The sequence below is a fragment of the Chiloscyllium plagiosum genome, chromosome 28 (assembly GCF_004010195.1).
Source record: "Chiloscyllium plagiosum isolate BGI_BamShark_2017 chromosome 28, ASM401019v2, whole genome shotgun sequence".
Lineage (NCBI taxonomy): Eukaryota > Metazoa > Chordata > Chondrichthyes > Orectolobiformes > Hemiscylliidae > Chiloscyllium > Chiloscyllium plagiosum.
The window spans coordinates 12,835,262-12,859,142 of record NC_057737.1 but is presented as its reverse complement, the minus strand read 5'-3'; the positions used below and the strand labels follow the sequence as shown (position 1 = coordinate 12,859,142).

At 37.7% G+C, this 23,881-nt stretch overlaps 1 protein-coding gene across 2 annotated transcripts in view; it reads right to left on the bottom strand.

Moving 5' to 3' along the window:
• akap10 (A kinase (PRKA) anchor protein 10) overlaps nt 1-23,881 on the bottom strand; it is a 67,988-nt gene that overhangs the window by 21,377 nt on the left and 22,730 nt on the right. For both annotated transcript variants that reach the window (XM_043718328.1, XM_043718329.1), the window contains exons 3-6: nt 8,840-9,025; nt 4,652-5,221; nt 1,535-1,633; nt 138-222 (exon numbers count right to left, since the gene is read on the bottom strand). In XM_043718328.1, the coding sequence (XP_043574263.1) occupies nt 138-222; nt 1,535-1,633; nt 4,652-5,221; nt 8,840-9,025 (940 nt within the window). The remainder of the gene's footprint in view (nt 1-137; nt 223-1,534; nt 1,634-4,651; nt 5,222-8,839; nt 9,026-23,881) is intronic.

Here is a 23,881-nt window from a genome sequence, read left to right as displayed (position 1 = left end):
CAAATCCACCTACTCTAGTTGCGGGTGTGTGTCAAATCGTATAGGCCTAACACTTGCCCTTTTCCAATATCTTACCCACCTCCAACTGAATAAGCTATGAGTATTTTGAAATAATCATTTCCATCAAATTTACTCACTCTTTTTCCATCATAACATACACTACTGCTTGTGCAGAGACAAAACAGTTGGGATCTGCTTGTCCATCTTCTCCACATATCTTAGCTGTTAAGACAGAAGCACATTTGTTTACACCAATGAAAGGATTTCAGTACTGCACACTGATACACAACCAGGATCCATTTCATAATTCTGAAGCTAATAAGAGAATAGTTTTAAGATTCTTTTGAGCCACAGGATCAAACACAGACAGGACAGCATTTTCTGCAAAAGTAAAAGTAAAACTGGTGCATACATTAAGTCACTGCTAGCTTCTAGGACTTTTGTAAATAGCCTTCAGTTAATTCCTGACCACCCAGAATTTCTTGAAAACCAATAAATGAAATTTTGGGCCGATGTTTCAAGGATAAAACAGCACTTCTCTCGGGAGCATCAAGCAGCTCAGTCAATCAACAGGTAGGCAAGTTCAAAATGCAGATGCAACAAAAGGGACTGTTCTACCCTTGCATCAGATTATTATTCAGCAGGAAAGTCATCAATAAAAGGAAAGGTAATGCCCATCATTTACTCCAATTCCCATCTTCACATGCTGATCTTTGTCATCGACTTTTCTTTGATATTTTCTCTCTAAGCTTTGCCATTCACCTAACCCCCACCAAAAACTGTTTTCAAAAACCTCCTAAAAACTCATGTCTTCAAGCAAGTCTGTGAGGGACCTAGAAAAATGCATTGGTGGAATTCCCAGTCACCCCACACAACCCCAACTGAGTTCCAAGTTGCTCGAAAACAAGCATGTTCAGTGGACTCATCCAAATGGATCATGAAAAACATTCACTTTTAGTGATTGGAAACAAATTGAAGTTGTTTTTTCCCCAGCTGTGACAGTGAATTTTGCAATATCAAACAGCGTTTATTCTTATTAAAGTACCAGTAACAATAATGCAAGATGTGAAAATTGAATTATGCTAGCTCTGTACAGTATTTGTTTTTAAGGTTACTGGGCAGTTATTTTATACATTGCATTCAAAGAGAGACTGCCACCAAAATGACACCTAGCAGTTCAGCAGCAATAGTCCAATTAACTATTATTTAACACATCTGGATAAGATTCACTTCATCTGTGAAGGTGTCCACAGACGATGCACCAAACATTGTATAATTCCACTGACACAAGTCATGGTCACAATACTAAGATTGTGAAAGACCATCAACACACATGGAATAACAGCCCAGCAACAGTTACATGTGCCATTAAAGAATGGTAACAGGCGGAAGGCTAATGGAAGGAGAGAGAAAAATAGTTTGTCAGACTCTTGGTTACTTAACTTGCAAAATAGATTGAATACCCTCTATATTTGAAGGCCAACTAGTCCCACACCACCTCCCAGTTAAAAGAGCGATTCAGTCAGTTACTTACCTACTATATCATTTCTCATTGCTTCCATAATTGGAATTGGTCTAGAAGCATCTGGTGAAATGTATTTAGTAAATATATTAACTGCATCACGCTCTATACCTGCAGAGGAAAACAATCATGAACATGACTGCTCAAAGTAAAACCCTAGGGTGCATTAACGAATGCATTACAATTGTTTTCCACAAGCCTGTTAGTTATGGTGATTCAAATTTTATTGTAAATTGAAGAACATAGAAAACTGAAAACATACCTGATCAGCAAATTTCAAATATGCCACACTACAGCAAATTAATTTTGCATGGTGGGTTATAGAAGCATATCATTTGTTCTGCATCTTTTGTGAACTGCATCATTAGCAAGACTATGAAATCCCAGCAGAAACAGCAATACACTTCACCAGGCACAAAATAAATTGCTGCCAAACTTTGAGGTGCCTCCCAAAATGACCTGCTGCCCCAAAGCAATTTTATTAAATCTATCACTGAAATTTATTGCCAACTGTGGGGTTTCTTTTGGTATGGAGTTATTTTTCTTAATTGTCAAAATAATTTTGGATTTGGCTGTCTTTTGTAAAATCACATTTGCACATTAAACATAGCACAACATAGGAATGTAAAAAAAAATCCGGAGTTCCTCGATTCAATACAGTTAAAACTGGCCTTTTCCGATATCCTTATATTAACCAACAAACGCATTCCAGTTGGGGATGAAGCAAATGCATCCATTGTAAGAATTAGAGATTGAAAATGGTGTTACAAGAGACTGGAGGTTTGCATTTGATTGTACATAACATACCTTGCAAATGGGATACATAAAATTTACTATGCTTCATGTAACAGTGTATAAAGCATTTCCCCTCCCTCCAAATCTGCCTGACAAGTTAATGGCAGTAGGTATCAAAATCTGTGAAAGAAATGGAAGACTCCTTTACTGATTTTATTTTGTGCTGAAGAATTTTCAAATATTAAAATTAACTTCAAATATTATGCTTCATAATTAAAGTCTGCCTTGAGGTGTATCCACAAGTCAATCTTTCACAGATTTCCAACTTCAAATTAAAGCTACATTGTACATACACTGATATCAGCTTTTTTTTTTAAGGATATGGCAGGAGTGGTTGTGGTGTTTGGGGTGGGGGGATTTGAAGAGTGTAAAGGAGAAGGCGTACTGTGTGAACCATCCTACAATTTGCATCACAAAGAACTAAAAACCCTGAAATAGGCAATAACAAGGTCTGTGGTCTTTCATTAAACTCGGTGAAAATATGAATCTGAATTTATTTGTTGTTTTAAAATTACATCAAATTACCAGAAACAAAAATCTCAGCATCCATTTAAACCAGGAGCTTGCACCTTTTATGAAGGATTAAAGTTAAAAATAATTACATTTACAATAATGTAACACTTAGACGAATAATGGACCCTTTATTTAACAAGTGCAGAAACGGATTAAAATAGATTCAGTATTCAACTTATCAAATTCTGCACACACTGAATGATTTTATTATTAATGTTGCTTGTTGGACCTTTATCATGCTTTCTACAAATCCAGACACTAAATTCAAGTAAACAACTGGCTGGTTGCCAGAATTTAAGAATTTGTACAATGGAATGAATATATTCAATAAGTTGAAGAATTGAATGCAAAGTTCTATGCCACATGACTTACAGCTTTTTCAATGAAACTTTGTCTTTTAGTATGGTGACTTTCAGAGGTGTATTTTGTCCCTTTCGTTAAAAAAAAGGAGTCGTCTTCATTCAGAGGTGTGAGCTGTCTTTGTGAAATCAATAAGGTTAACAGCCTGTGAAGGCTTAATTTTTTTTTGGAACAAGATAAGCAGCCTGAATGGATGGGGTCATATTCCCCCAGAGCCAAGATTTTTAGTTTGTCAGTAGCAGTTGCTACTGGGGCCTCGAAGCTGGGTTTGGAAACTGCAGTTTGTGTCTCTCTTTCTCATCATCCCCTCTCTGTGTTGTCCTCCTGGACTGGAGAATTGCCTGAGACACAATCTATTTTACTGAACTTTTGTCAAGGGTGCGCTTATGGCATACTACTTTATTAGAATAGTTGCTGTTTAGTAGTTCAATAAAATATTATTCAGTTAAGCTTTCCAATAGGTTTAATTATTCCAATTTCTTTCCTTTCTTTTCCAGTATTTTAACTATAGTGTATGAATAATGCTTGTTTTGCATCAAACCTGGTAGTTTGACTAATTGAATTGCACCTGGAAAGCAACGCCTGGTACTTGCCTTTAAAACAAGAAAAAGTTAGGGTCTAGGCTACCTTCTTAATATACTTTAAAGGAGTTTGGTCTGGTCCATACCAGCATTTAATTGTCACCTTACCCAATGCTTGTTTTGAGGGTCAAGGATGATGTGACGTTGGTGAGGTTTCAGCACTCTCCCATTATTGCACTGGAATAATAAATGCTGCCAACTGTTCATGCAGCATTGTACCAGAACTACACATCATTCTTAGTAAAGTAACCCAGCTGGTTTGAACTGAACCATGTCATTACATGTTACATTTACCACTTCCTATTTACAACAGAGTTCTCCATAAGGAAGGTTAAACCATGGAAACCCCAAACTAGAACTCATTTTAAGAGCTGTGCATCCAAAATCCACAGAATTACAATTTACTCTGCTACAAAATGGTGGGCAATATCAAAATATGCATTTTACTTTTCAAAACAAAAACGCCGGCAACATACTAAAACGTATACCCTCTTGCACTAAATCAGTACTGCCTTTCATACCAAAACACATTTCCTTGCCCTTGCTGCATCGCCAAAAAAGGATAATCCTTAAAAGATCCTTTCCTGCCTCATGATGAATTAAGCACAGAGCAGAGATGGAAACTGGGACATTCTGCTTTGTTTGGCTCAACTGCTTGTTGATCAACCTACGAAACACTTTGGGGAGGGCATTATATTTTGAAAGTTAATTACTGATTGGCCATTCTAATTAATCATAACAGTAAGCAATGATTTAGGGAGCTTTTCAATGGGTTAATGTCCATAACAAAACTTATTCCATTATCACAGGTAACACATTACAGAAGAGAAAATTGAATCAAGTGATCAGTTTTGAAAGAAAATAATAGAAGCAGGCTTACTTTTCATCAATTTGCCCGATAGGCCTTTCAGCCCGGTTTGCTGTGCATTTCCTTTCAATACAGGTTTTAGAGATTCTTGACTCGCGGGTCCTGTCCGAGTAGCTATTGCTCTTGATGCCCCGTCATTCAATGGATTCAAATCTCTGCCACCCTTATTTAACGAGTGATTTGGAGAGGTTTTGTTTTGTCCAGTGCAGTCCAGGCTTGTGAGGTCTGATACATTAAGTTTATTATTACTAGAAACTGGATTACCCTTTGCCTCCAGCTCAGGAGACACAGAGGAGTCAAGCGATACCGGCACATCAACATCACACTGTCTATTTGCAGGGGATGCAGGTTCTGCTAAAGAGCTATGCTTTACTGTGTTCAGGCTGTGGGCTCTGATGCGAGACCAGCTTGTGGAGCGGAAACTTTCAGCTTCCAACCAGAATTTAACCAATTGTCCAACTCCTTGCATCTCCATGAACTGGATGATATATGGGAGAGCAGTGCTGTCCTGCAGAACTTGTTCAAGAGTCTTTGAGAGTCTGGAGTTAATCTCTTCAGCTTTATAATTCAGGCAAGAATGACCTATTTAAAAACAAAAACATGAGGAGTGTGTAGCATGGACTCTTCATTTAGTACAAAGGTATATCTGCACCAAAGGATTCTGTAGCAAACCAGAGCAGACCACAGGAGGCAAGAATATTTCTTGAATACCATAATGTTGGCTATAATTCTATGATTGTTTAATATTGTTCCATACCTATTGAAAAATAATCATTCTGTGTAACTATGGAATCATTCCAATCAAGTATCGTTGGGTACAGCCATTCTCCACAATGTGAAAAACATTTCTTAAAGTAGTAATGCTTTGAAATGGAGCACTTGTAGGAAGCTCGCCTCTCTTTTGAGATATTGCATGATGAACTGGTAAAATGAGATACGCTGCACACCAGTCACACTGCAGATTACCAAACCCAACCCTTTGGAAAAATGCCAAAGTGGACATGGCACAATGCCCAATACAACAAATATGACAAATTCACATTGGCATTTTTTGTTATAGGTCCAGACCATAAAACTTGCATCCAGTGATTCTTCAATGTCTGACCTTCTAAAGACCTCCCCGCATACTTCACTGCAGACAGCTGGATACATGCATCTCTCACTGTAAAAGGTACACAGTCAACAGTTATACAAACAGCTGGTTGTAATGAAACATGAAGAATGTCTTTTAGAAATTCAGAAAATAGAACACAAATAGGGAGAAATACTGCAGAGTTAAATCTTGATGTAATGTACACTGTCAAGGCATTTTACCTTTGTACATTCATATCTAACATTATGAAATGGCAATTCTTTGGCCTAACATGACACTCCATCCAAATAAATATGCAGAACTTGAAATGCCATGAATTTGCACCAAATGATTTAATCTCATGAAGCCAGACATACACAATAAAAATATCCAAAACTGCTGTTGAATTCCCAAGGGGCAATAAAAATAAAAATAGCTCAAGGATATCAATTTAACATTACACTATCCAATATTCAGCATGGCCTCTCATTGTCATTTCCATGATTCCCATAATATTGGGCCTACCATCTGCTGTATTATTCAAAATGTATAGAAGACAGTCATAAGAATATTTGATATTGTGCTTCCTAAACTTATTAAAATTTAGCCATCAAAATATCTGTATTTTGAATTTTGTTGATAGCTTCTTTATAAATATCTCATTTGCTGCTTTGGATCAAGCTTCATTCATTTTCTAAACTTAGCCTAATGGGGCATAGCCAACAAAAAAGGAAAAATTGCAATAGAGAAACCATCTGTTGGGTGTCTCTTCTTTTCTCCACTATTCAATAAACATTCTGCTCATCACCAGAACATTCCTAAAATATATGTTACTGCACATTAGGCTTCTGGATTTAGAGCCATAAATGTCATTTTCTTAATGTTTTACATAGAGTTAATATTTCTCACTTAGAATCCCTAGTGTGGAACCAGGCCGTTTGGCCCTTAAAATCCACACCCTCTGTAGAGCATCCTATCCAGACCCACCCTCCTCACCAAATGTATTTCAAGCAGTCGGAGAAAGCTTAATATATTAACACAGGTACCTGGAATAGACAGGTTATCTAAAGAGGATATGCTAGGCTTGCGTCCACTGGAGTGCAGAAGTCTAAGAGGTGACCTGACTGAAAGGTAAGATCCTGAGGCAGCATGACATGGTGGATATAAAGAGAATGTTCCTCTTATGGGAGAATCTAGAACTAAGAGTCGCCATTTAAAAATATGGAATCATACATTTAAGACAGAGTGAGGTGAATTTTAACAGAGGATCATGAGTCTTTGAAGTTTCTTCATTAAAAGATGTTGGAAGCAGAATCCTTGAATATCTTTTCCTGCTCCTAACTCAGACATTTGTATATTTATCTTAAAATGTCCGAGTGAGAGGGGAATCTGTCAATCATTCTCTCTCAGATTCTCACACATACCCTTTATTCTCATTGGATATAGATGGTGATACATATGGTGAAACAAGGAGACTGAAAGTGAGCACCAAGACAGTGGCTATTTAGTGTGGATAAACGTGGAGCCACCTCCCCAAAAACCTAACCACACAGTGTCAGGGAGAGATTGAGAACACGTTGAAAAGCAAGCTGCCTCCAAAATCCATTTTCGTACCAATTCCACTAAGTTCTGATCAAAGTGTTCTCCAGAGGCAAATGCAAGATCAGCGTCAGTTAAACTCTGGTCCTTAGCTTAGTCTTATTTCCTACCTCAGGAACCGTTGCTTCTTAAGCAAAAATGGAAAAAAAAAAGTTACATTCTGCTACTTGGCACTGTTAAATTTATTAATTACTCATTGTTTGTAAATTATCAGTTTATTGCTTTGAATTTTTTGGGGGGTTGCTAAGTTGTCTGTTTTCTTTATGCCTTAACTTTATTTTTGGAATTTATGATAAATGCTCGGTCAAAACTTTTAAAAAATTGCTTTGGGGGAAAATGTTTGGCCAAGCCTGAGTTAGAATGATTCAGAAAAAGGATAGCTCTGAATTGAAAGTTACTATGAATGAGTAATTAATTATTGAAAACTGCTAACGAGGCAAAGTCATTATGTCATTAAACAAGGGGAATACAAAGAATTTGGATGCTGTTACTTAATGCATGTGAATAACAGCAAATTGTATTTAAAATTTACTCTTATGCTTCACATAAGCATTATCAATTAAAAAATTGATATTAGACCATAAAGGAAAATTAGAACAGTTAACCAAAAGCTTGATCGGCAAAGACAACAGGATTGCCTTAAAGGAGATGAGAGAGCTATAAACAGATTTTGTTTTAAAAATTCAGAATTTTGACAGTAGGTAGCTCTAGACACAATCACCAGATAGAACACTCTTTTACATATAACGGAGAAGCTAGCAATACAAATTAATCCAGTGATTTCACTGCACGCATAGGTATTCGAGGTTTCACAGAAAGGGAAAAAGGCAGCACTTACGAAGTATGTGATAATAGAGTTTGCAAAGGAACAGTTAAGCTGCATAGATTCATCCCGCCGTATGTGTCAAACTGGATACGAACATGAAGTAGATATCTATTTTAAGCCTTCATCAGCTAATGCTGACATTATAGAAATTCTATTAGATTTGAAGGTAAGCACACACCAGTAATTTCACATTGATAAAGTCAAACTGGCAACTTGTAAACGTACACACTAACATTATAATGGGATAGTTAGTGATGCAGTCAACCAACGCAGATGCAGATCCATGAAGATAAAAATTACATTAACAACTACTACAAAAAGGGTTCAAAACGCTTTCAAAGGCTGATGGTATTTCCCTCATTCTACATTGATTCTTCAATATGTAATCTTGATTACGTATTGAAAAGCATACCTGGTTTTGCAAATATAAGATTTCAATTTAAAATTTGTTCTGGATCATTAGGTTACCCTTTTTTTGACAATAGACTACTAATTGCCAAATCATTTCATTAAATATTTGAAGACTGGTATAATGTTGAGACCATCAATTAAGACAACTTAAGCATCTGTAACACCCAATGTACAATAATAAACAAAAACATCAGTATGTCTCATATACAGCCTCTCCAGATTTATTCAAGAGTGTGCATAATTATTTTACTATATATCATCATGAGCATAAGTTAATAAATTACGACTTTACCTAAGTCTCCAAAATGAGCAGCTTCCATATGAATTGGTTGTTGATTGAGAACTGCTGTTCTGCCACGTGCAAAAGAGTCCATGTTGGCAGAGATGGCATTGATTGCCACATAGCTTGGTCCTGCAGCTTCCAGAAGTGCATTGTTCCTGCTTGGTGATGGGGTTGCAACAGGACTGGTGGCTGGGCCTGCAAAAAAGTAAAAAAACAAACATTCAGAGGAAAGAAAAGAGCCAATTACCTTCATATTAAATACAGTGGCAATCCATTACTGGTCAAATGACTCAGATCAATTTAAAAGACAACTAATGAGGAAAAGACATCACAAGTCTTGACATTTTTCATAAAATCTGAGGAGGGGGTGGGCAAGGAAATGGGAGAGGGACACTAACACAAATTAAAGATATTAGATATATGTCATACTTCTAACAGGAAAGGTGCTGAGCAACATATCATGTAATGTTTTCAGTAACATTTAATCTAATTTAATTGCATAGTTACTCAATTGGAGGGACACCTAAACTTAAGTCACCAAAATGCGCTCTCCCCAACAGGAGACAGCAGTTCAGTACAGCCAAACAGTGTACAAGTTCACCAATACTTGCATAAGTTCAATTAAAAACTTTCAAAATAATTAACAGAAACCTATAAGCAACATTAATAAAATTCCCACTGCACACTTCACAGAGCTACCCAACATCATTTAATATATACTTATTTTTAGTCCAAAAACTTGAATATTTTGAAAAAAGCATAAAGGTTTACATCTCTCATTTTTCAGAGCAAATGCAATAATTCCAAAGGGCAAAAATTTTACGCGATGAGAAACCAGCATAGACTGACTGGCAAGTGGATCCCAATTGGTCAAGGAGTTGCCAAGCAGATTGTACCAGGAAGCATTTTTGGTTAATTTAAAAGAAATTTGGCTGGACAAATTCCTTTACCTTAGAATATGAATTTAAGCAGCATCTAGCAAGTGTACGTGCACTACCTGGTGAGCCCAATTGACAATCTTTCATTGGCTAACAATATACTACTTAGCACACTTAGGATTGAGTGCTTCCCAATCTCAAAATCATAAATAATGATAGACATTATGACCTGGGTTTTGCAACCACAAAGTGATTCAGTATGGTCAGTACTCAGTCTGTTGCAAACAAAGAGACACATGGTTTAATAAGACCTACTAGCCATATACAGAGGAACTTCGATTATCCGAATTTCAGATTATCCGAAGAAGATCTCAAGGTCCCGATAGAAAGATTATGTCAAAGAGGTGCTTCCACACAGATCACATGATTAAAAATGAACTTGGCTTAGTGAAATGCTGCGGAGAAGAGTCCTGTACATCGATGGGAGCCCAGGCACGGTCTCAAAATGACTGACTGACTGCCTGCCCCCTCTCTCCCCCCACACTTTTCCTGGAGTTGTACACGGATTATCTTCTCCAGATAACCTTTCCAACATTGTCCTGTACAGGACAATGGTAGAACATGTCAAAATGATGCAATAAAAGGTTGTGTGCATGTGTGTGCTATTTTGAGACACACTCTCACGCAACCATTCCCCCCCCCCCACCCCCCAAAAGGCAACAGTAGTCTTCCTGTTGGTGTCCAGTCTGGTAGCCACGGAGAGGGAATGGGGAGCAGACAGGGGACTCACAGGAGCTGTGAGCAGGCAGATGGGGGCTTATGTGCATTGTGCTGCTGTCTAGTCTCCTGAACCGGGAGTAGACTTAGCAAGTCTCACTGCGTCAATCGCACTGAACTGATTTTTTTGGGGGGGGGGGGGGGGGGGGGAGGAGATCATCTTCAGCAATGCTGCAGATCCCTTACACATGAGTATGTGTCTGCTCAGAAACAAACCCTGAGACAGACAGAGGAAGCAAGGCAGGCACAGCAATGAAGAAGGAAACTTCAGAAAACTCCAAGCCCAGAGGAGAGGCATTGAATCAATTAACTAAATAATCAATTATCCGAAAGAAATAGTGCCCAACCATCTCATTTGGATAATCAAGGTTCCTCTGCAGATATGGTCTACATATATGACACCATACTGGCACTGAAATGTGCATACCACATTACTGATTTAAGACACAGGAAGAACATCCTTTTGGCTTGAGAACAGCATCCCATTTATGGAAAATACCACAAATGTTGCTGGTCAAATGTAGCATTGTGAAACAGGCTAACTTCACTTCTCAATTCAAATCTTTGAGATGCTCTTACAAGGTGATGAGATAGACTGGGTACTTTACATGGCCAAAAGTGGTGGCCTTGGGTCCTAAGTGCAATACACAGCACTAAAAGCGAAAATAAACAAATTGGGAAAATTAGTTTTATCCTCCATTACAAACTTTGTGCTTATAAATGTTGCATTATGAAACTTAAAATGTTTATTTTCACTATTAACTTGCTGAAATTATTGTACTCCATGCACACTGATGAGTCATACTGATTTCTAAACCATTCATCCTAAAATAATCCTACTACTGAACTACAAGTGGAAATCACCACTACAAATAATAAATCACAAGAATTACAACACTTGAAATATAAGCAAATAAAAAATAAACTGAGGATGATTTGGGATGACTGGACAAAGCTTTACTATTGCTAGCATTTAGAAGTAGGAAGAACTCAGTCACACTACAGTTCAGTTCTCATCATTAGTATGCAGGGACTGGTGATCACCAACATCCATGCGCGAAGCCTTGCTAAATGCCAAGATCGGTGTCATTCAGTAGAACAAGTGCTTCATGTCTTTTTTAATGTTATCAGTGTTCCAATGAACAATGCCTTCATTTTAAGAATGTTAGTCATTACTATTATAACCCCACAACAGAATAAAATGCTAAAACACAGTAAATTTATTCCATTTAAATAGAATTTAAGCTATTTATATAATTGTGGATCTGCCACCTCAGACTAATAATTGAAGGAAATAGAGATACTAATACCAATTATTTAAACCACTAAGGATGTACTTTAAGAAATTTTTAATTAAAAAATGGTGTGCGCTCAATGGTTTTAAAAAAAAAGATATTTACATGATACAAATATACAACACAGTGCAGAGTAAAGATTTCATGTGCCTGACTCTTGCAGCAAATCCTGTGACTTCAATGGGACTATTTTTGAAACCCTCTCACGGGTCCAAGTGTTAACATTGGGAGCAGCTCCCACTTCAGCCTTAAAAAATGTCACATTTACGAGAGTACACTGGCTTTAAAAGAGCCTGCAAAGGATCCTCACTACTTCCCCCTGCTAGCTCTACTCCCCAACGTCTATTGTCACTTGGGATGTGGGAGAGAAAGGGTTAGTGGCAGCTTGTGAATTGCTTTGAAGGTTCAGTGTGGACACAGGCATTGAGTCATAGAGATGTACAGCACGGAAACAGACCCTTCAGTCCAACTCATCTATGCCGACCAGATATCCAAAATTAGTCTAGTCCCATTTGTCAGCACTTGGCCCATATTCCTTTAAGCCCTTCCTATTCATATATCCATCCTTTTAAAGGCTATATTTGTACCAGCCTCTACCACTTCCTCCACCACGCAACACTCTCTCTGTGAAAAGGTTGCCCCTTAGGTCCCTTTTAAAACTTTCCCCTCTCACCCTAAACCTATGCCCTCTTGTTCTGGAGTCCCTGACCCCAGGGAAAATACCTTGTTTATTTATCCTATCCATGCCCCTCATGACTTTATAATCCTTTGATGGATCAAAGGACTCTCTTCTATACTGCAATAATTCTGATTCTATCCTGTCTGTTTCATTAGTGTCCATTTTAGGTGGAAACGGGAGGTCTTGTGGTTCAGTGGGTAGTGTCCCTGCTTCTGAGGTAGAAACCGTGGGGTTGAGAGTCTCACTTCAGGGTATGAGAGCCATGGAAAGCACAGCCATAATGTATCCAAACAGGCTGGTTACTAACCTATCAACCTTCCCAATGTGCTTAGGTTAGGCAGTAGGAGGAGAAATTCCTGATTGGCCACATGCTTGATGTGCGGTGGTACCACTCAGGCTGTCACATCAGGGAAAACCTACTAAAGAAACAGACATGAACACTTGTTTTTCACTACCTTGAGTCATTAGATGTGGGAAAGTCTCTCTGTTAGTGTAGAAAAGTATTTCAATACACTTCAGGGAGTAAGGAAGCTATTTGGAAGAATGAGCAATATCTTGGTACAGAGGGTACCAGATGAGATTTTAAAAAGTTTTGAGACTGAAGGAAGCATGCAAAGGGGGTTTAGAGCAAATTCGAAATGCAGGGTCATGCAGTTAAGTTCTTGCTGTTCTGATATAGACTTATCCAACGATACCCAATTATCTAAATTCCCAAGCCCACAAAACTTTAAAAAAAAGGACAAATGTAAAAATAGTAAGTACAAACAGTAAGATTGTTCTTATAATGCAACTTAAATGCAGTAAAACATCCAAAGGTTCTCAACCTTTTTACTTACCAGTAAGATTGAGATGCTTCACATCAGTTGCCAGAACTAGCATGAGGTTGGGAAACCACAGACTTTAAACCCTGTTCACCTCTTTCCTTCTCTTCCCTGTAATGACTCCCCCATCCTTTCAATCCTTACATTTGTCCTCTTCTAATTATAGATTACCACACGTCTGGTTTTATTTGCTCCATCATTGTTAGCCATGCCTTTTGCGGTCAAGGTCCTAACTTTGAGAATTCTATTTCTAAACCTCTGTACCTCTCTCCTTGTTAGGATGCTCCTTAATACACACCACTTTGTCCAAGCTCTTGGTAAGTTGCCCCAGCATTTCACTTGATGTGGTCATGTTACAAATTTTGTTTGATAATCTTTCCTGTGGAGCACTCTGGGATGTATTATGTTAAATGCACTGTATAAATGTGGTGGGATACAGATTGACAGCCAACTGAGCAAAGCAATAACATTTCTTCTTGTTGTGCACTGATTGTAAGTGCTTTGTCAATTTTTGATGCTTTAGTGGAAAGTACTGAATCCCAGGAAATGTCTGGTTTCTGTCATTTTCCCTGCCATCAATATTATTCCACACCCCGACTGGGACGGAATTGAACTGTTCGCCACACTCCGACACGAGACCCAGAATTATGCTTTCAACCAGACATCCATGCCATAACCAAGATGGCCTAACTTCACTCCATCTCAACTCATCTCCTTCTGAAATCCTCATCCATATCGTTGCTATATATAAATGATAATTCCACTGCAATTCTGTCCAGCCTACTAAGTTCTCCAGTCCATGAAACTAAAAGTTCAACTAATGTCTGCAGGCGATATCTTAACTTGCATCAAGTCCCATTCACACATCATCCCTGAGCTTGCTAAAAGACAACATCCCCCAGTTTAACAACACATCAATTTTAAAATTCACCCAGTTTTTAAATCTCTCCACAGGCCTTGTATGTCCCATTTCTATCACCTCAACTCTCAAATATCTGTGCTCCTTTACATCTTGCCTTGAACAATCCTATCGTTCATAACTTCATTATCACCAATGTATCTTCAACTGCTAGTTCTCTAAGCCTCAAAATTCCCTCCTTAAAATCTGTGTCACTCACCTTTTTCCTTCGTCATAGAATGAATACAGCACTGAAGGAGGTCATTCAGACCATCACAATTAAATCATTTGTGATCTTATTGAATAATGCAGCAAACTTCAGGGGTCAAATGGCCCACTCTTGCTTCTTGTTCATATGTACTGACCCACATGTATGTTAATTGGGAGTTGGTTAGCTCAGTTGGCCAGAAAGCTGGTTTGAACATCGTGGGCTCTATTCCCAATTCAACTGAGGTTGCCATGAAGCACACTAATGTCAACCACTTCCCTCACTTGAGTCACGGCGATCCTCAGGTTAAACCACCACCAATCATGTCTCTAATAAGAGAACAGCCCTATGGTCCAGCAGGACAATGACAATTTTAGCTTCATGTGTACATCATGTCAATGCTGGCACTCAATGCCACTCACCTACCTTTTTCCCATAGCCCAAAAGTGTTTTCCTTTTTTCTTTCTGAATGAATACTTCAGGCTGTCTTTGAAGTAAGTGTTATAAATGCAACTTGCTGCTCTAATTGTTATGGGTCACAGCACAAAATCTGTGTTTAAAATGGGGAGCCTCAATTAAGAATCTAATATTCAAAATGGAAGTGTCACATTAACACAATTGACTGAATAATTGGGGTGAGAAATGCTCTCATTCTGCACATAAATTATAACAACATTTAAAAAGCTACATGATTAGGAAAGATTTAGAGGGATATGGGGCTAGTTCAATTTAGGATACCTGGTCACCATGGACCAAAGAGTCTGTTTCCACGCTGTATGACTCTATAATTCCAACTGATATAGGTACATTCTCCACTTATTAAGCATCACACCTTCTATTTTAGTTCATGCATGGTCACGACAAGTGTATTTTGCTTCATGATGGGAGGAGGAAGTGAAAGAACCATGTTTATTCCAAAAGCAAAACACCAAAAATGCTTGAAATTTGAACTAAAAACAAAACTCTGGAAATACTGCCAGCTCTGCAGACTGTATATGTGGAGAGAGAAACAAAATTAATGTTTCAGGTCTATGATCTTAATTTCACGTCAACACTTCGGGGGGGCGGGGGGGTCTGCTTTGAATCTGGTGAGAAAGTTCGAGTGGTACAAGTTAACTTTGAACCTTCTCCCCATTTCATCTGCAAGAATCACCTTCATTCAGTAGATTCCTAGAAAACACTCAAAATCAAGATCAGAACCTAGTACACTGCAAACCTAAATTTAGTAAGTACATATAAGGAAACAGGAATAACGACAGGGAATTAGTTTTATTTCACAGCCAGCAAAACAATTACCAGGTGCTTCTGTACCAACCAAACCCAATCAAGTAAAGGCTTATGACTGTTGATTCTTAGTAATATATGCAGTGTTTCATACCCCCAACAGTCACAAATAGCAACAATCCTTTCAAATACAGGTTTACAAACGAGGATCTATTTAACCACATTATGAAAGCATTTTGTTATCAGCATATTTAGCCATTGTTCCAGGTGAAATGTTTAACTCTAGCTTTTAATCAACACAGTTGGAAAGGTTCTAATTTAGAGGGATGTTTGTTGTTTAAACAGGCATTCCAATTGCTTAATTAAAAACGGCAGATATTTCACAATGATCTTGCCTGCCAATGTTGACAGGAAAAATGGATAGTGTTTGTCTGCAATTGACAGGTATAAATTTACCCTGCACAACTAAATTCTAGAAACGAATGGATCCAGTATCACATGTTGAAAGTTTTTATCCATATGTTGAAACCAAACTGTGATGTTACAGAAAGGAATGCTTTCACACATGTTCAATCAATAGTTTGGAAAAGTGGTGCCATTTTACCAATTTGGGAAAAGTGTATAATTTTCTTCTCAAAAGATGCAATCATAGTCACATCTTCATTGTTCAACTCCACTGAGCTATTGAAATAAATACAAGTTGCAATAATAATACAACTTTAAAATTTTAAAGATCACAAAATTAATAGATTCCCAACATGAGCAGGAATCAAAAAAATTGGCAATTTTGTGTCATGCCATTTTTTTCAAATGCTGTGAATCACCATTTTCCTTCTCGTTATTTTATCAATCTGATTAACCCCAGCCCAATCAACATCGAAGCTGTACATTGAGCTGTACACCCATTTAGTTTGAAACATTAAAATGGAAAAGTTTGCATATATAGTCAAAAACTATTTACTTTCATAATGTAACAATTCAAGTCTGTCAAACTTCACTTCACTGAATTATGGCAGAAAATAAATCTTTTCATTCATCACAGCATTAAGGTGCCCCAAAGCACTTTACAACCAAAACATTTTTAAAATATAGTCTATTATTTGTAAATATAGAAATTTACAAACAGCAAAGTCACATAAATAGCAATTAAATAATCAGATAATTTGTCCTATGCATTTATTCGTCAAGGGATGATTGTACACCAAGGCACATTCTCCTCTCAGAATTGTGTGGCAGAATACTTTACGTCCATCTCAGAAGACAGCGCCACTTTTTAACATCTCATCCAAAGGATGGTGCTGTAACTTGAACAATGTACCATTTCCACAGTACTGTAATGAAGTGCTACATTAAATTACATATTCACTTTTTTTTAAAAAGAGGACTGTAACCACATTATTTTTTAAACTGAGAATTAGGAGTGCGCGACACTGAGCTAAAGCTGACACAAATGAAATGGTAATCGTTATGGCAAATATATCTGGCTTCAGACTATTAGAAGAAGAAAATTCATTTTCATGCTTATAGTACATTGAATTTTTTTAAACTGATGTTCAATTGTAAGTTAAGTGACATACAGTACTATTTTGAAGTCCTCACAACTAAACATGGCAACTTTTTATGCTCTCTGGTATCTTCAACATTACATTGTGAGATGAAGTAATCAACAATTTCAATTTCACATCAATACAAATGGTGTTACATTACTGAAACACCTGAAGTGTATTTGAAAGCAAGAGACAAGAGTCAATTCCTAAAACTTGCAACTTTGTACCCGGTATTTCCTGCATGACAATTTTGGCTGGTGTGGAATAACTAAACTATACAAAATGGAGTGGCCTGAATACAGTGGATTAAACAAAAATGACCCATTTCCATTAGCAGAAGCAGAAGCAATTAGGGGCTACTGATTTAATGCAATCTGTGGAAAAATCAGAGCAGAGTTGAGAAGGATATTTTTAATCCAAAAGATTGTAGGGATCTAGAACTCTCTGCCTGAAAGGATGGTCATAGAGTCAGAGATGTACAGCATGGAAACAGACCCTTCGGTCCAACCCACCCATGCCTACCAGATATCCCAACCCAATCTAGTCACATCTGCCAGCACCCGGCCCATATCCCTCCAAACGCTTCCTATTCATACACCCATCCAAATGCCTCTTAAATGTTGCAATTGTACCAGCCTCCACCACTTCCTCTGGCAGCACAATCCATACACGTACCACCCTCTGCGTGAAAAAGTTGCCTCTTAGGTCTCTTTTATATCTTTCCCCTCTCACCCTAAACCTATGCCTTCTAGTTCTGGATTCCCTGACCCCAGAGAAAAGACTTTGCCTATTTATCGAGGCAGAAGCCCTCAGGTAATGACAATTTATTTTACTACTGGAGAAGCGCTATCTTTAAATGGAGACATCAGATGGCCAAAGCAGACATAAAAGACTCTTTTGGTGTTGGTCACCATTTATGATACAACATTTATCAATTTAAGATTCTTCATTGCTACTTGTGGGACTTTGCAGTAAGCAGTTTGGCTGTTGGCTTGCAAATATTTGGTACTATTGAATTGTTTGATGTAATGGAACTGGAGCAAAACCATGCTGAAGTTAACCAGCGTCCTTTTTGCCTGGGTCAGATAGTTATAAACTTGAAACACAGATTGTAGATTGCATGTTTTGAGAAAACATCAGACTTCAAACATTAACTTGGTTTCTCTCTGCACAGATGCTGTCTGATCTGTTGATCTTTCAGCATTTTCTGTTTTCATTTGTCTCATTTACTGTGTTTGCGATTTTCCTCAGTGTAAATTTTTTGCCTATAACAGTGAATTTTCTTTAAAAAATTGTGTTTACTGTGAATGGTTAGAAATGTCATATAACATGATAGCTGCTTTTAGAAATGAAAGATCTTTCTTCAAACCTAATTTATCACCTCAAACTGCTCATCACCACCGCCAATGAAAGAATTATATTCACTGGTACATCAATTCCATATTACACATCTGCAAACAATCTCCTGGCTCAACTCAAGCTGGGCAGATAAAGCCTTACATATCATATGCAATCCAGGTGACTGTTACAATTCAAGCAGGCAAGTCTGATAGTTTTGCATATCCTTAGCACAATGAAACGAAATGAAGTGAAAGTGAGCATCGCCATAATGCCAGAGCACCACAGGCTGCTCTCTCATTAAGGAGAGAGATGACTGGCAGTAGGTCTAACCTCAGGGTCACTATATAACAGCAAAGGGGTGAGTTTGAGAAGATAGAGCCTTCATGGTGACCTCAGCCTGGACGAAAATTGCACCAGTGTTGTTGGCATCACTGCATCACAAACCAACAGTCCAGCTAACCAACCTTGTGGAAAGGAAAGGCTACCATACAACTGCATTAAAAAAGGCAAACTTCCCTGCATTTCACTGAAATTGTAGTGATAACTTGTGAGGAATAATATTGCTCAGTGACTGACATTTATATAACTCTACAACTTGAAAAGTTTAATCGAGCTAACACTTGAGAATCTAGTTCAGAGAGTCTGGACTTCTATTTTAAGATCCCTAATGTGAGAGAAAATGTTATTGCTCTATTTTCAAGTCACTATTAAAAAAAAAACTTTGATGTTAAAATAAAATCTTGGCTCTCAAAGCAGTGAGTCATTAATTCCAAAGAGAAAAATAAGTCAAACCAATTATGAAATGAATCAGAATGCTTCAAACATTTGAAGTCCCACTATCTCTTTTCCAATTGTTTTAGTCAAACTGCATTGAAAATTTTGAAGTCACTGAATGATTCATCAAATACTAGAATGGACTGTAAAGAAAATAAACATTTATAATGATTCAATTTCAAATGGAAGTCACAGAGATAGAGATGCAATTATTTGTCAAGATTTTAAACAATAGTCAAATGACTTTTTATTCATTCACAGGATGAGAGCATCACTGGCGAGACTGGAATTTATTGCCCATGCCTAATTGCCTAGAGGGTTAAGAGGAGAAAGTGAGGTCTGCAGACGCTGGAGATCAAAGCTGAAACTTTATTGCTGGAACAGCACAGCAGGTCAGGCAGCATCTAGGGAACAGAAGATTCGACGTTTCGGGCACATGCCCTTCTTCAGGGTTAAGAGTCAACCACATCGCTGTGGGTCTGGAATCACATGTGGGACATTATTCATTCACAGGATGAGAGCATCACTGGCGAGACTGGAATTTATTGCCCATGCCTAATTGCCTAGAGGGTTAAGAGTCAACCACATCGCTGTGGGTCTGGAATCACATGTGGGACAGACAGGAAAGGGAGTTAGTGAAGCAGATGGATTTTCCCAATAATTGTCAATGGATTCATGGTCATTATTAGGCTCTAATTCCAGATTTTTACTGAATTCAAATTCCACCAGCCTGAACCCAGGTTTCAGAACATTTCCTGGGTCACTGGATTAACAGTCCAGTGACAATACCACTAGGCTGTTGCTTCTCCTTTTAATAGTATAATCAGCATTAAATATTTAAACTTGAATAACTAGAACAAAATTGACTAACAAGACCTACCTACAAAATGTTGAATGTTTTTAGTTGAGGAAATCATTGCAATAAACTGCAAGTAGCCTAATACCATAAGAACACAAGCAAACACTAGTGACTCACTGCAAACAAAAAGTTTTTTTTTTTGCAGATTGAAAGATATAGCTTTTCAAGTATTAGTCTCTGTTTTAAGACTGAAACAAGTGAATGTAAATTTCAGAATTGCATCCAGAAACAAAGCTGAACCAGGTCACTGAAATAGGTCAACACAAGCCCATGTGTGATTGCATGAGGGATAAATTGGACTTGATTTATGGCGACACAGGGAACCAGTGGAATCTGGCCTGGGCCATGTTAGTGAAAGCGCAGGGACAGGGTACGCAAGCAAAACTATTTCACATGACTTAGAACAAATGAAGGCTAAAAATAGTGAAACCAGTTAGAAAAGTATTGTAAAGATAAAGCCACTATATAAAAAAAACCTGAAATAGAATCTGCAGGACAGTTAGCCCTGAAAAAGGCTAGTACTGCAATGATAAATGATAAGAATCGCAGTGATAGGAATAGATGTTGAGGAATAAAGTCAGCTCAAAAATCAAATAAGATACAAAGACATTATCCACCAAAAGGATCCAGAAACGGCAACTGAGAAAGCAAATGTTTAGAAGTTTATAGGAACTAAATTAATGACTACAGGTTTTGTCTTTCCTATATTGAGCTGGAGAAACTTTCAAAAACATCAGATAGAATTAAGAATGATCAACAACTGACTTGGAATCAACAATTGTTAAAAAGATAAAGTCAAGCATTAACACTGTTCCTGATCCCATACTTCTAGATTCTGTCACCATAATGAAAAGGACGAGGAGAAGACGAAGGATGGACACTGGGGAGACTGTTCTGATTGTATGAAGAATACCTGGATATGTTATTGAACAGATACAATTGGAACCAGCACTAACAGTGGGAACTAGAAATTTTCCAATAAGATACAATGACCAATTGCTTTCAAGGTGAAGGTCAAGTTCAAGAAAGACGACCTAATCAGTTAAACAGAAGACGACATTAATGATATTAATTCAAAGAATGGTTGGACAGTTGTTTGTGATACAGGAATAACTGAAATTTAGAGAGAGAAAAGGCAAAGTATAACGATGATATAGTCATTAGGTGACAGCACTTTAAAACCCGGACATCAGAGAAGGCTTTGGACAAGTTGATGCTTTTTGAGTCATTTAAATAAAATCGCCATTCTAAGTATACTGGACTTGCTTTATGTCAATGTAAAAATAACCTAAAATATTGAATTGTAATGCTCAGATATTTCAGGAACTTGATAAGAAATCAGCAAATTATTTTTTCTTTGTTATTGATTTGACCTTAAACAATTCAACATGTCTAGGTTTGACAATCCTAAATTACAATTCAAATAATGTTATCAGAGAACACACACCTCGGCTAAGTATGTTTAACCAACTCCTTCAGAACAACATGCAGTAATTAGTTGATCCCTTTTTCAGCTCAATGTGTTGATGTAAAAGGAAGACAGAAAATAAAAGCAATATTTAGTTGCAAAACTATTACTTTTAATTTGAAACTGCTCAAATTGCTAAGATTGCAGTTGAATGTCTCTTCTACTCCCTTCCCTTTGTCAGCCCCCAAACCAATGAGTCCTACAAATACAAAAAGAAATCTATTTTTCTTGTGATTGGACAAAACTAGCATCCAATTGGCTTGAGTTCATTGCAGATCGGCCAAGACTCAGCAATCCAGATGGCTGTTAGCAAGTTTAGAAGCATTTCTGAGAACAGAAAGGCTCAAAGATTGAAACGGCCACCTTGGTTTGCTGCATCCCCACAAAGCATAAAATATTTGTCAGCTGATAAGTGTATCACAGCAAAATTCTAAACTATAAAAAACAATAATAGTAAACAATTTACATTTATGCATTCCCAAAACTGAACAACTTCTATCCTGAACAGATGTACTATAATCAAAAGATTTTAAATTTGAAAACAACACTGGCTTACATTCTCAGCTACCTACTGTCCAATTCAGCGACCGGGATTCAGGGATTCTTTTTAGTTGGTGACCCATGACCAGTGGGATTCCAAAGGGATCAGTGCTGGGAACACAACTGCTTACAGTATAAAGGATGTGAATGTTTTGTAGCCAAATTTGCAGACGAAACTAAAATAGATGGAAAGGTAGGCTAAGAGGGGGGGATACAGTTTAGAGAAAGAGATTGATAGGTTAAGTGGGCAAAAAGTTGGCAAATGGGAAAACATAAAGCTGTTCATTTTGGAAGGGAGAACAAAAGAACAGAATATTAAAAATGGAGAACTGTAGAAAGCTTCAACATAAAGGATGTGGGGATACTTGTACATGAAACACACAGAGCTAGCATACATGTGCAGCAAGTAATCAGGAAGGCGAATGGAATGTTGGCTGTTATTTGAAGGGAGTTGGAGTACAAGAGTAGGAAAGCTTTACTACAACTGTACACGGTGCTGATGGGACCATATTTGGAGTACTGCAAAGAATTTTGGCCCTCTTATTTAAGAGAAGGTATTATATATTGGAGGCAGAGAAGGTGCACAAAGATGATCCCTGGCACGGAGGGGCTATGAGCAAAGATTAAACAGTCTGGGATTCTACTCACTGTAATTTAACATATGAAAGATAAACTCATTGAAATATAGAATTGTTATATAGCTTGACAGGGTAAATGCTGAGACAATTGTTTCCCCTCATGCAAGTGTGTAGGACCAGAGAGCATTGTATCAGAATAAAGGGGTGCCAATTTAAGACTGAGGTGAGGAGGCAATTCTTCTGAGAGGGTTGCAAGTCTTTGGAACTCCTTGCCACAGAGACTTGTGGGAGGCAGAGGCCTTACACATATTTAAAACTGAGATAAGTTCTTGATCAATCGGGAAATCAAGGATCACCAGAAAAGGTCAGATAAGTGGACATGAGGAATACTGGATCAGCTATGATCGCAAAACTTTATCATGCAGACATAGCAGGTGATTTGGAAGCAAAAATGGAATATTGTTATATATTGTCAGGCATCAAGAATATGAAAATAGAGTTCTCTTGCTCAGTTGTACAGAACACAGCTGAGACCATATCTGGAGTTACAGCTAGAGAAACTTGGCAGGTCTGGCAGCATCTGCGGAGATATTGAGAGGACTTCATAGGGCAGATGCTGAAAGCATATTACCTCATAGAAGGAACGAGAACGACGGGGTACACAGTTTAAAATAAAATTGGGTCTCCCATTTAAGACTAAGTTGAGGAGATAGGTTTTCTCTTGGACGGTTGAGCCTGTGGAAGCCTCTTTCCCAGTTTGTGATGGAGGAAAGGCTGTTAGGTTTAATGTTTAAAGTAGAACTGCAAATAGAAATGCAAAATAGGCTCAAGGGAGCAAATGTCCTACTCCCGGACATAGCTTATGCTCTGTTTTGAGAGGGTGCAACAAAGATTCACTAGATTGGTTTCTGGAATGCACTAGCTATCCCATGAGAACTATGGCAAAATATATGGTCTCATTGAAATGTACAAAATTACTAATGGGCTTAACAGGACAGAATAGATTTCAAGAGGCTATTTCCTCTGCCTGGAAAGTCTAGAACTAATAAGATACAACTACTATGAGGATGGATTTTGTCACTTACTGGGTTGTAAATCTTGGAAATTCTCTATTCCAGAGGGCTGTAGATGCTAAATTAATAATTATAGCCAAGACTGAGATTA